At 34.1% G+C, this 13,166-nt stretch overlaps 1 protein-coding gene across 1 annotated transcript; it reads left to right on the forward strand.

The window, feature by feature from the left end:
- The first annotated feature begins 2,474 nt into the window (after positions 1–2,474).
- Positions 2,475–3,636, forward strand: LOC142628606 (uncharacterized). Its single transcript, XM_075802667.1, has 2 exons — positions 2,475–2,714; positions 2,950–3,636. Exons 1-2 carry the CDS (start codon positions 2,475–2,477, stop codon positions 3,634–3,636), a joined length of 927 nt encoding a protein of 308 aa, XP_075658782.1.
- Positions 3,637–13,166: the final 9,530 nt, after the last annotated feature.

Here is a 13,166-nt window from a genome sequence, read left to right on the forward strand (position 1 = left end):
GGGAAACCTTACGTTTAGCACGGCGTAACTTCCTCTTCAAACGATTAATTTCCTTCGCATGGATTTAGAGCCCTCATCGTGGGTAGTGCTACCCCCTCCGAGTATGGCTAGCCCCTGGATATTACGTATGGACGCTTCCCTCACGATCCCTACGATGTTCAAGACGTTCGAAATGATCTTCCGTTGTGATCCTTGTGACTACCATGGTGAGAGCCTAAGCCCGCCATAATATCCCTACTACTTCTAGACTAGGTCCCCACGAGACGGCGCCAATTGTAAGCGCACAATTGCACACGGACCCAAGAACAAGTTATGGGCTCGGGCCCAATGAGCCTTAAACAATAAGAATTTTTAGAGTGTGGGCTTGAAACCCAGGTTAGAAGTGAGTGAGGATTAAATGACAAATTCAAGATTGCAAGTATTTGGAAACAGCAAGGAGTAATGTAAATAGGTCTCCTCGGACGTAAGCCGAGAGCTGTTCTTATATTATCTCTCTTTCTTTGTCTTTTTTCTTTTTAGGTTACAAAAAGTCCATCCTCATTTCTGTTCCAGGTCCTTCCTTAAATACTCTTCTTTTTAATACTTTATACACGTGTTGCCCCAACTCCTCCCTTAGCCTAGATATTTCTTTTCTTAGTGCCTTTGAACAGTAACTAGAAGTTTCCCTTCCACTGTTCAAGTGTCACCTCCCCATTAATGCGGCCAGGGTGGTAGGTGCAGGGTCTTTAATGTGGAGGTAGCAGCCTTTACCTTTGACACTTTCCCAACATCGGTGCTTCTAGGACATTCAAGGGTTCACCCCCTTTAACCACTGGTCTTGACCGTGTCATTCCCTAACCCGTACCATGAAGTCCGGGTTCTGCGAGGTGTCAGTCCGAGGGAAAAACATCCTCGGCTGGATCCTCGGATCCTCGGCGTATGGGCCGACCTAAAGTACCAACAAGCCCTAAACCCAAGAGCAGGTCGGCCTTCCTCAGCAAGGCCCAACGGCCCTTATCCCTATTAAGATCTTTTTACTCCCCACAATGATGGTGACACAACAATTTGTAAGACCTATATAATAAAATTTGTAATATTTGTAATATTACATTTTTTTTTAATAATACTTATATAATAAATTTTGTAATATTTATAACATCATTCATTTTTTTTCACTTCTTAAAAGTAGAGGTTTTTTTTTTTTTTTTTTAAGTTATGCTTTGTTAGTGCCCTACATGGGAATGTTTCTAAGGCAAAAAATAACTTAGGCCACGTTTTTTTCAACCGCGTTTGTAAAAATGCGGCCTAAGACCCTAGTTGGGCCACGTTTCTGAGAAACGCACCCACAGCACCTGATTTATGGCCGCGCGTGTTAAACGTAGCCCAAGCCCAAGTCTGTAGTTGCGTTTTTTGGTTCTCCAGTCGCGTTTTTCTAGAATGGGCTGAAAACGCGGCTTTAAACCCATCTAAATTTTTTTTTTTAATATATGTCTTGAAGCCGCGTTTTAAAAACGAGGCTCTAGGTCTATCCTAAAGCTGCATTTATTGAAAAACGTGGCCATAGTTAACCCTGAAGCTGCGTTTTTTAAATGCGACTTCAAGAATCCCTGAAGCTGTGTTTTAAAAAACGAGGCTAAAAACCCTACTATAAATTAGAAAGAAAAAAATCTCCTTACCAAAAAAATAGCCCTTGCTCTATCTAAGCCCTTCGAACCCAATTCCCTCAAGACCCAACTGGAACTCAAGTCCGCCCCACCCAACAATATTCTCGTAATCTGCCTTTTTGATCTTTTGCAGTTCCCATGAGGAGTCCACAAAATAACAGTTAATTTATGATTCTCGGCTGGCATGACTTGAGAAGTTACTTCAAGAGATTATTATTATTATTATTTGTTTTTAATAATGGGCAATTCAAGAGATTCATTGAATCGCATGTCCTGCTTCATAGCCACTGGACTAGAAGCTTCAGCTTCCGTTGGTCAATGATATAAAAATATTGTTTTTAAATATAGTCTAAGAATTATATCCATCGGAAGCTGTTGGTGGAGGCAAGTGGGGGATGAATGAAAAATTCATTGGCAAAGGTGGGAAAAGCTAACAAATCAAAGAAGGATGGAGGAATGGGTTTTAGGGATTTAAGGGCATTTAATTTAGCTATGTTAGCTAAACAAGGGTGAAGGTTGCTGCATGATGATAATTCTTTAGTATATCAATGCCTTAAAGCTAGATATTTTCCTAGATCTCATTTATTTGATGCCAAGGAGTCCCCAAATTGTTCCTTTGTGTGGAAGAGTATTGTAGCTGCTTTGCCTATTTTGAAGTTGGGATGTTGTTGGAGAGTTGGGAATGGCCTTTCCATTTGGGTTTCAGGGGATAAATGGATACCGAATTATCCAACAAATGCGCCTTTGTTTCCAGTCAAGGATGAGGTTCGAGAGGTGACTGTGGCTAAATTAATTGATTAAGAATTGCATGCTTGGAGGTCTGAATTTATCATGGACATGTTTGAGCAAGTGGATGTTGAAGCCATTTGTAGAATCCAACTAAGCCGAAGAGATGTGGAAGACACTATAATCTGGTTGCATCATAAAAAGGGGTTGTTTACTATCAAGTCTGCATATAAGGTGGCAAGGGAAGTATTGCAAGGAGGAAATATAGCTGAGAGATCAAGGGGTTGCGTGGGGAGACGAGTTTGGGCTGCCTTATGGAATCTTCGGATCCCAAAAAAGATTAAAGTATTTAGGTGGAGAGCTTGCAATGATATCTTGCCAACAAAACTGAATCTGTCAAAGTGAAAAATAATTGATGATGCAATGTGTCCTATATGTATGAGATTTCTAGAGTCAACTATCCATGCTCTATGGAATGTGAGGCGGCCAAGGATGTGTGGTCTGATAGCTTGAAAATTTTGCAGAGGGGGTCTCGGGTTTGGCTGATTTAATTGACTTAATGGAATACTTGTTGGATCAGGTTGAGTTACAAGACATGGAGGATGTGTTGGTCCAAGCTTGGCTGATTTGGAATCAAAGAAACCGAGTTGTACATGGAGGGAAGTTCCATGATTCGGGATGGTTGATCAATCGAGCAAGAGAGCTGTTAGAAGAGTTTTGGACTGCACAAGTACAAATGAGAACTGAACAAGGGATGCAACCTGCTCGGGGTACTTGGCAACCCCCTCCACAGACGATCTACAAGCTCAATTTTGATGCAACGGTATTCTCAAGCCTCAACAGATCCAGATATGGTGCAATTATACGCAATGAGAAAGGGGAGGTTATGGCAGCCATGGCAACTAAGGATCTGGAAGTGTTTTGCATTGAGGAAGCTAAACTACTTGCATGTAGAAAAGCTATTGAGTTTGCGGTAGATGCGGGCTTCTCTGAATTAGTCATTGAAGGAGATAACAATTCTACTATGAAAGCTATTTCAACTCTGAAGATTGATCAACCAATGCTTGGGAATGTGGTTGGGGATATTCAACACTTGATTAGAAATTTACACTGGGTAAGGATTGATTGTATTAGAAGAGGGGGGAATCGGGTAGCTCATGTATTAGCTCAATTTGCTAGGAATATTATTGAGGATATGTATTGGATGGAAGATGTTCCTCCAATAGCTAGAGAAGCTCTGTACCAAGATGCTAATTTTTCTGATTAATTGAATGATATGCTTCTGCTTCAAAAAAAAAAAAGAATTATCCAATTATTTTCTTTAAAAAAATCAATATTAAAAAAAAAGGTAAACTTCCACATTACTTTGTATCAATATTTAATGAATAAAACTAGGTACACAATATTTTCACAATAAATTTTAGGTGGCAAAATGTTAATAGTATGTAAAAAAGTAATGGTAGTTGTGAGTCCAAATAAGAAACATTAATAAATTGTTACCTAAGTTTTTTTTTGAAAATGTTATAGATTAAGCATTATTCATATTTATTAGGAGAGTTAGAGTAGGATATATAGGAATATGTAAAAACAATTTCATTAAAAAAAAAGATGGAATAATTTTTATGCTGAAAAATTGGGACATATTTTAATATATCATCCATATGCAAAATAAACTTTTCATGTAATGATTATATTTTTCCTATATTACTTTACATATGTTAAAGTATATAAAAGTGACATTTATTATTTAATTTAATTGAAATTAATAATTTTTTGCCCTAGCATGGAATCAATTATGAATAAAATAAGCTTGAATAAACTACGAACCTAGCCAATCACCATTTCCTTACAGCAATGCTAAAAAAAAAAATTACAATTTATTTTTAATATTTGTTGAGGTGATAAATTGTGAATTATGCAATATTGTTTTTATTGAGATCACCACTAACATCATTTTGATTTATTATATATCAATGTGATAATCAACTCTCTAATTTTATTATTTTCACCGGGTTTGTTATTTATTTAAAGCTCCTAGGAAGTACATGTTAACTTTATTGTATGGTGCTTATAATAGATCAACTCTTTTAATATAATTTTAATATGTATGTGGGCGAGAGTTGAGCCTAAAACATTTTTTCAATTTTAATTAAAAGATTATTATATTGGATTATATTAATGGGTACTCTTAGGGCATCTGTTAACATTTTCCTATTATATTAACCACCACTTGAAAATTGAAACAAATGCTCAAAGTAGCTGGCAACAAGAAAACCAACATTGAAGATATCACTTAAAATTTGTTGCAAAAATATTGTGTATGATATTTCACCTTACAGCTTGGAAACTTACCTGTAGTAAACTCCATTAATGCTCCTGTAGAGTAGAGTAGACACCACAAGATATGACTACAATTTTATTACACTCCAACAACTTGAGCTCCATCACTTTGTCAAAATTTTGAGTTAAGCTCACCCAAATTTGAAACCAAACAAAAATAAGATAAAGTTAAGGAAAAAGTAGAGATAGAGATATGAGTTATAAAACTAATCAGTTTGAGTGATGAGAAATGAGATATGAGAATTGAGTTTTGAGTTAAGAGTAAACCAAACAGGCCCTTAGCCATTTACTCTCTTTACCAAAAAAACACTAACTAATTACTCTCTTTAAGAAAACCCAACCTAGGTACTGACACAAGGAGTTTCTTTATTGCTTCACTCACACTCTGCCTCTTTGTTGCTTAAGACTTTTGAGTTATAACGAAAGAAATGAGCTACTTTAATTCTTTTTTATTTAGGGAAATTCTAACGAATGCTCTTAGGGTATTGGTTAATAATTCATTTAAAGAAAGTTTTTATGGAAAAAGAAAAAAAATTAATGTTTTGACAGCTTTTTTCATTTCTCATAAAAGTGATGTCAAAACTTTCCTAAAATAAATTTTTAATCAATACCCTAAGGGAAATCTTTAGCATGACCCTAAATTTTATACTGGCTGCAAGTTGGTTTAAGCCATGAACATTGAAGTTTCCAGCTTTCATTGTTTTTCTATGTACAGTAATTGCCAAAACTCACCATGTCACTTTTTGGAAGGGCAGTAATTTTCATGCGGAATTCGTATATTGTTGAGTGTGATATATTCAACCTTTTGGCTTGTGAGGAGAGAGTTTTTTCAAGGCCAATAATTATTTGAATAATGCTAGAAATATTATTTTACAAATATTTTTTTTTTGTGTCTGTAGCATTACTCTAATTATTTCAAGCGGGTCAGTATTACAACAACAACCAATTTTACATTAATTTTAACACGGCTGATTGTAATTGGTGGAATAAAAGTAGAAGGTTGATGTGAAAATGACATGCAATTAATCACAACTAGATCCTTTTTTGATTCTTGATGATGCCAAAAATAGTCAGTAAGTCGCATAGTCCCCACGTGCTCAAGACAATACCTACGCAACAAAGAAGAAAACCTCACAGAGAGTACCGGTGTAATACCGACCAAATATCCTCCGAAGGTTAAGTTAGAGAACTTTTACAACTTTAGAGTACCAGAGCTGGGATATATTATGCGTACCTTGGCGTGTGAGGGCTTTGGGTTTTTATAGTAGCCTAGAGCTAACATTCGTTTATTGGTGGAGATGGTCTTTCCTTGTAGGGAAGATCCTCATAAATACGAGTATCTTGTAGGATCCTTTTCTTATGGAGATTCCCTTGGCTAGGGTTAATCATGGGATGCAAGACATTTTCTTACACAGATATTCGTGGAGCTCAAGCAAGGCCACGCTGGACCCCTCATGCTCTTCATTCCCGTCAGCCTCTTGTTGCGTTCGAGGATTCCCGTCGTCTCATGTAGATGCCGTCGGGTATTGAGGTGAGGTCGTTGGCCTATGGCATTGTCACTTTCGTTCTTCTGTATATGAAGCTGATGGGCTTAATGGAGTCGTCGACTTCTTTGTGTGTAACAAGTTTACCTCCTCAAAATACCCTTGTCAATTCTCAAAACAAAAAACAAAAAAAAAAAACACTAATCCTCTTTTGGCTTTGTTTATATTATATAAAAAAAATTATTTTGATTTTTGTTGGCCCATAGAAACGAAATTCTGTAGCACTCCCAAATGCTAACTAAGAATGAAATTTTATGCAATAGGAATTCACAGAGATTTAAAAAAGCATGCTTCCCACAATTTTATAGTCTAATAGTGTTGGATGTAACCATTTTTTTTCAACAAATAATATATTGAGAAGCGTTCGGATTACAATATTTCACAATATTTTCTTGATAAATCATGTATGAAATTATTTTTCTTGTCAAGTAACAACCAATAATAACTTACCATTTAAGATTTATTGTAAAGATTTCGTTCTTATTTAAGATTTATTATAAAGATACCGTGAATATAGAATTTCTTTAATATATTACCATTAGTAAGTGTTGGTATTGTGAATCATGATTTTTTTTTCCCCTGCTCTCTTACATGCAAGAGATGATATATAATCCCTTGCAGCAATACATGCCTTACCCATTTCTCTTTCTTCTTCTATTTCATCTTATTCTTTCTTGGGCTGCTGCAATTTGCAAAACCTCCAAAGTGCTTTCAGTTGGATTCTTTTTTGTAGTCAGCATGGTAAAGTTTGGTTTACTATTTTTTTGGATACTAGTCTAAAATTGTGGTTTTTTGTTTTACACGTATGCTAATTATATGTTATGGTCCACTGCAAAGTGAGGTTTCTGTGAAGTAGACCTATTGCAAGAAAGAAATGAAGCTGGTTCTGAAAGCAATGTCTGTAACATACCAATGGAGGTTAGATCAGTTTTGGATAGTGAGGGTCACCTCGAATAAAAAAGAGAGCCCAAAAAGTCACTTGTCAGAAAGTCCCACCAACGTTGAGATGAAATGAAAGAAGTAAGGACTACTTTGATCTTAGGGTTATCTCTTTCGGTCCTTACCACCATGGCAAACCAGAATTCCAGGAAGCAAAGACACTTAAAACTAATGTCATGTTGGAGTTTATTGCAGAATTTAGCAATTCATTCATGGAATTTTACAGCAAGGTACATGAAATGAATGACTACACTAGATCTTGTTACGTTGATGGTTCAACCTACAAATATTGTGATGATATGTATGCACTGATGATGCTTCGAGATAGCTGTTTCATTCTATATGTAATGGTCAAATTGGTAAGTACCAGATGGAACAAGCTCAATAAAATATTTGCTCATCATGTAGGCACCTTCGGAAGTATTTATAAATGTAGAGACATGATTTTGCTAGAGAAACAAATTCCTTTCTCAATTTTGATACTTTTGATGAGACTTAGATACGGTGATGAAAAAGTAGGACTAATAATGATCAAGCCATTCATTTATTTCATAATTTGGGCAATAAATCCATAGGAAGTTACAAGAAACAAGAATAAGGAGTCAATAGCTCGTCATCTCCTTGACTGTATATATCAGGAATTCTCCAAAGTTGGTGATCTAGATTTTGCCCTAATTCACAACATACCACCTCATCAATAAAATAAAATAAAATAAACTTTTACATTACAAACACGCTTTTTGCAATCTATTGTAACATAAAATGAAGAAATCATTGCAATTACTTGATACCAATTATTTTTGCAATTTATTGCAACAAAAAATTCAAAATTATAGCTTATTGCAATGAAGTTATCATTGCAATAACTTGATATAAATTATTTTACCTTCTATTGCAATGACAAATATTAAGATATCATTACAATAACTTGGTATATATTGTATTACAAACTATTGCAATGACAAATATTAAGATATCATTGCAATAACATGATATTAATTATTTTATAATTTATTGTAAAGACAAACATGAAATTCTTTTCTATTACAATGAGTATATTATTGCAATAATTTGATCTAAATTATTTTTGTCAATTATTTCCAAAAGATTGCAATAAGATTTTTAAAGCAGTATAACAACATATATATCATTGTATCAAGATTGTCATTAAAATATTTAAAGTTTATTGCAACAGAATAATATAAAGTGTATCCAATTTCTTGTTCGTGCTTACTCCAATTTAGTCAATACCGTATTGAAAGTCCTATTGGTTTGATCAAAGGAGCAAAAATTTTTGATACCAGTCAATACCACTATTCCGCTTCCGTATTATATCTATTTATATATTATAAAATTAAATTATAAATAGATATATATACACATTGTTGGAGCATTTTAATATTAAATAATTAAAATGAATAAATGTGATAAAAATAAATGTAAAGATGTGGGAGTGAATGTGGAAGATGAGGAGTTAGTGAAAATGTTTAATCCCACATTGAAAATGAGAGAGACTATTTTGTTCTTTTTAATTGTGGTAATTAATGGGCTAACATGAATTGTTTCAAATATTGGGCCAGATACGTGCGTAAGGGGGAGGTGAAGGGTGGAGATGTCAAATTTGGAAATAAATCAGCACATTGGATCCTCCTACTTGACAGCTCATTCAGAGTAATTACCATATCCGTTGGTGAGTAAATGGCCCGAATTAATATTTCATTTTTATTATGGAAAATAATGAGCCATTAACCCACTTAATGGACTATTCGTTTGGGCCTTTTTATTATTCAGAAAACTCCTTATCTCACCATTAATTGTGTAACTCTAGCCCATCAGAATAATATCCAGCAATTAATCTTGTAACACCCACTATATCAGAATAATAGACCTAATTAATCAGATTAATTTGGGTAGTAATTTCGTGAGGCCCATTGAGCCTATAAATAGACTCATTCAGACACAATCCAAGTGACTGCAAAATACACTAAAAAAAAAATAGAGAGATTCTTGGCAAGGAAGGGTGTTCTTTTTGGTGGAGTTTTGGGCTTGAACACTTTGTGTAGAGATTGTTCTAGCCATACGACACTTGTTGGGCTGTTGTATCCTGGAGGAGACAAGTCAGAGACGGTCTGCACCGGTTACAAAGTTTAGCCAACCAAGGGCTTGAATCTCCTTAAAGAGAGCGAGTGCCGCGCCTCAGTCCAAATAATGTTGTGTAATTTCTCTCTTTAAATTAATAAAAAATTCAGAAGTATTATTCAGTTTCTCTTTGTGTATTTCCATTATCATTGTGTTTGCACCAACACACATTTATTTTTATATATAATTTTAATATATATACACATTATTTACTTCTTTGTACACTATGTCAAATTTAATTTGCCCAACACTCTACATTAAAATTGTAATTTGTTGGTGCCCTCATGATATTTGCATGTAATTTGATTTAATAAATCAATTTGAGTAATTTGACTAATTAACTAAGGCCAGTCTATAACCCAACAAATATAATATAAAAAACACTAAGCTTGGGAGTAAAAATTGACAAAGTCAAATTGTGAAAAACCCCTACCTAATCTAAAAAAATACCAAGCTCAGGTGTAAAAAATCTAATGGTGCACACAATTTAAGGGTCATCTAAAGTCTTGGATTTTTTTTTCTTTAAAATTAATATACACTATCTTTTCGACTAAGGCTCCATTTGTTTCGACGGTAAATAACTTTCGGAAAATGTTTTCAGCATTTGCGGGTGTTTGACAACACCTGAAATTTTGGTCAAACGGAAAATCAAAACTATTGACCGTAAAATAAACCCTCCCCACCTGTAAAACATTTTCCATGTCTATTTTACCTTCAAATAGAGTTTTCCGTTGGAAAACAGAGAAGGAGAGGGAGAGAGCAACGACCCACACCAGAAAAGAGAGAGAGAGAGAGCTGAATCGGTCAGATCACGCCGGTGAAGCCAAGATCACGCCGTCCTCAACCCAAAGGCCCGCCGTCGAGCTCGCGCCGAGCGAGATTGAGGCGCGATCTCGCGCCGTCGAGCTCCCGCCGGGCGAGATCGACGCGCGTGATCGCGCCGGTGAGATCAGTGACCCATCGATCTCACTCTTCCTCCTCCCTATCTCACCTCCTTCTCTCAGTTTTTGACCGAATGATTTGGCCATGGTGTTTTATTTGATTTTTGTTTGTTTAGAAGTTGATGGATTGTAATGTTCTATTATAAAATTTGTTTGGAATGTGAGAAAATGTGAGAATTTAGTAAAAAATTTGCATTTTCAGAATGTTACCAAACACTTGAAAATATTTTCCAAAGTATTTTTTAAAATGCTACCAAACAACTAAAAATATTTTCCTTTCTCGAAAATATTTTCACCTGAAATTATTTTACACTCGGAAAATATTTTACACCCAACCAAACGCAGCCTAAGAGTCGTTCACATTAAAATGCTCTTTGTTTCAGTAACAGACATTGAGTATTTGTTTGGGAGTAATTTATTTAATCTTTTGAGTTTTGTGTTTTGTTGAAATTATTTTTAAAAAAAGATAAATAAGAAATAAAATAATCTTTTTGGAAATGATGTTCACCTCACTGCCATTATGCCAAACCTGATTCCTGAGATGCCATATAGCTTCCATAGTGACTGCCATTTGAAGTGTACTTAGCTCATCCAAGTTTAAGACCACTTTGAGGATATCCTCGTTTGATGCAATATTCATTTTATCAGTTCTTATGCCCCAACTGCAGCCAAACCAGATGACCCTTGCTACTTGGCAATGAAAGAATAGATGAGTTGCTATTTCAAGTTCTCTGCCACAAAACACACAGTTTGGATCAGATGTCCCTATTCTTATTGCCAAGTTGTTTTTGGTTGGTAACACATTGGACCCAATTCTCCATAGTAACATTTTGATTCTATCATGAGCTTTGATCTTCCATATATTTTGCCATTGTACCATGAAACTTCCACAAGGAGGGTCTTGGTTAGCCTTATATGCAGATTTCACAAAAAATGTCCATTTGCTATATGGAACCCAAATTAGCTTATCAGCTCTGCCCCTCAAAGGAATATGTATTTTTTGGATGGCTTCAACTGACTCAGAATTAAATAGCTCATTTAGCAGTGGTAGATTCCAGCAATGATGCTCGGTAGATATCAAGTTAGACACCATCAAAGGGTTTCGTTGAATTGAGTCATCCTTTGGATTTGGTTTAAACCCAGCTAGCCAAGGAATCCAAGGGTCCACCCATACGTTAATGACAACACCATTTTCAACAAGGTAACAAGCTCCCTTAGCAATACGGGGTTTGGCTTTTTCAATTGCTTTCCAAATCGGGGAAGCATTTTTGGAATGTTCACTTTGAATCCAATTCTCTCTGACCTTGTATTTGCTTCTTAGTAAATTCATACACAAGTTGTCCCTTTTTGAGGCAATCATCTAAGCAAGTTTAGCTAATAGAGCTTTATTAAAATCCTTGCTCTTTCTAAATCCCATCCCTCCAGTTCAAGAGACTCTTGTTGTTATTATTATTATTATTATTATTATTATTTGTTTTTAACAGTGGGCAATTCAAGAAATTCATTGCATTGCATGTCCTACATCATAACCACTGGACTGCAAGCATCCGTTGGTCAATGATGGAAAACTATTGTTTTTAAATATAGTATGAGAATTATCCAATCATTTTCTCCCCAAAAAAACAATCCAATATAAAAAATAAAAAAGAAGTAAACTTCCACGTTACTTTGTATCAATATTTAATGAATAAAACTAGTTACACAACAGTTTGCTATAAATTTTAGGTGGCAAAATGTTAATATTATGTAAAAAAGTAATAGTAGTTGCAAGTCTAAATAAGAGCCATTAATAGATTGTCACCAAAGTTTTGTTTTGAAAATATTATAAATGTTGCATTATTCATATTTATTAGGAGAGTTAGAGTAGGATATAGGAATGTGTAAAAACAATTTCATTAAAAAAAAAGGATGGAATAATTTTTATGCTGAAAAATTGGGACATATTTTAATTTATCATCCATACGCAACAGAAACTTTTCATTTAATGATTATATTTTTCCTATATTTATTTATATATGTTAAGGTATATAAAAGTGATATTTATTATTTAATTTATTTAAATTAATTAAAATTAATAATTTTTTGTCCTAGTATATATATATATAACCGAAACCTTTGCCCACAATTTTCCACATGATTATTTTAATTTATAAAAAAATTTAATTTTTTAAACTAAATTGTAAGAGAGTCCTAACATTAGTCTCTCTCTCTCTCTTTTTTCCTTAATTCTAAAGTTTTTCTTACGTGAGTCTTTCTTTTTTCTTTTTTTCTTTTTCTTTTTTGAAACCTAAAGTGAGTCCTTTTTTTTTTTTTTTTAAATCTAACATGTGGCCTTTTTTAAAACTAAATAGTGAGAGAGTTCTAACAGGAATCTCTCTCTTTTTTCCTTAATTCTAAAGTTTTTTTTTTACGTGAGTCTTTCTTTTTTTTTCTTTTTTCTTTCTTTTGAAACCTAAATTGAGTCCTTTTAAAAAAAAATCTAACGTTAGGTCTAATTAAAAAAAATGATAATTACTTTTTTATCCTAATAAACGTAAATCTCTCAAAAAGTTAAAAAATTCGGTTTTATATTATATATAGATAATAATAATGTATGGTAAGCTCTAAAAATATGATTATGCAATTTGTAGATCTACTATCAAGATAACATAGATTAGATTGGTGGTGGATAATAGATTTAATTGTAGTTGAATATTATGTGAAGTCATCACCATAGAATAGCCCACGCAAGATGTGTTATGTGGAACCAATGATATGAAAAAAAAAAAAAAAAATATTTCTAGACCATTATATTGAACAAAAAATTACTTATTTTCATTTATTTTCAAGTTATACATTTTTTAGTCATATAAACGTCCTCAAATTACTTGCCACTTGCCTTTCAATTTTTTCCC

This window comes from Castanea sativa, chromosome 3, assembly GCF_040712315.1.
Source record: "Castanea sativa cultivar Marrone di Chiusa Pesio chromosome 3, ASM4071231v1".
Taxonomy (NCBI): Eukaryota; Viridiplantae; Streptophyta; class Magnoliopsida; order Fagales; family Fagaceae; genus Castanea; species Castanea sativa.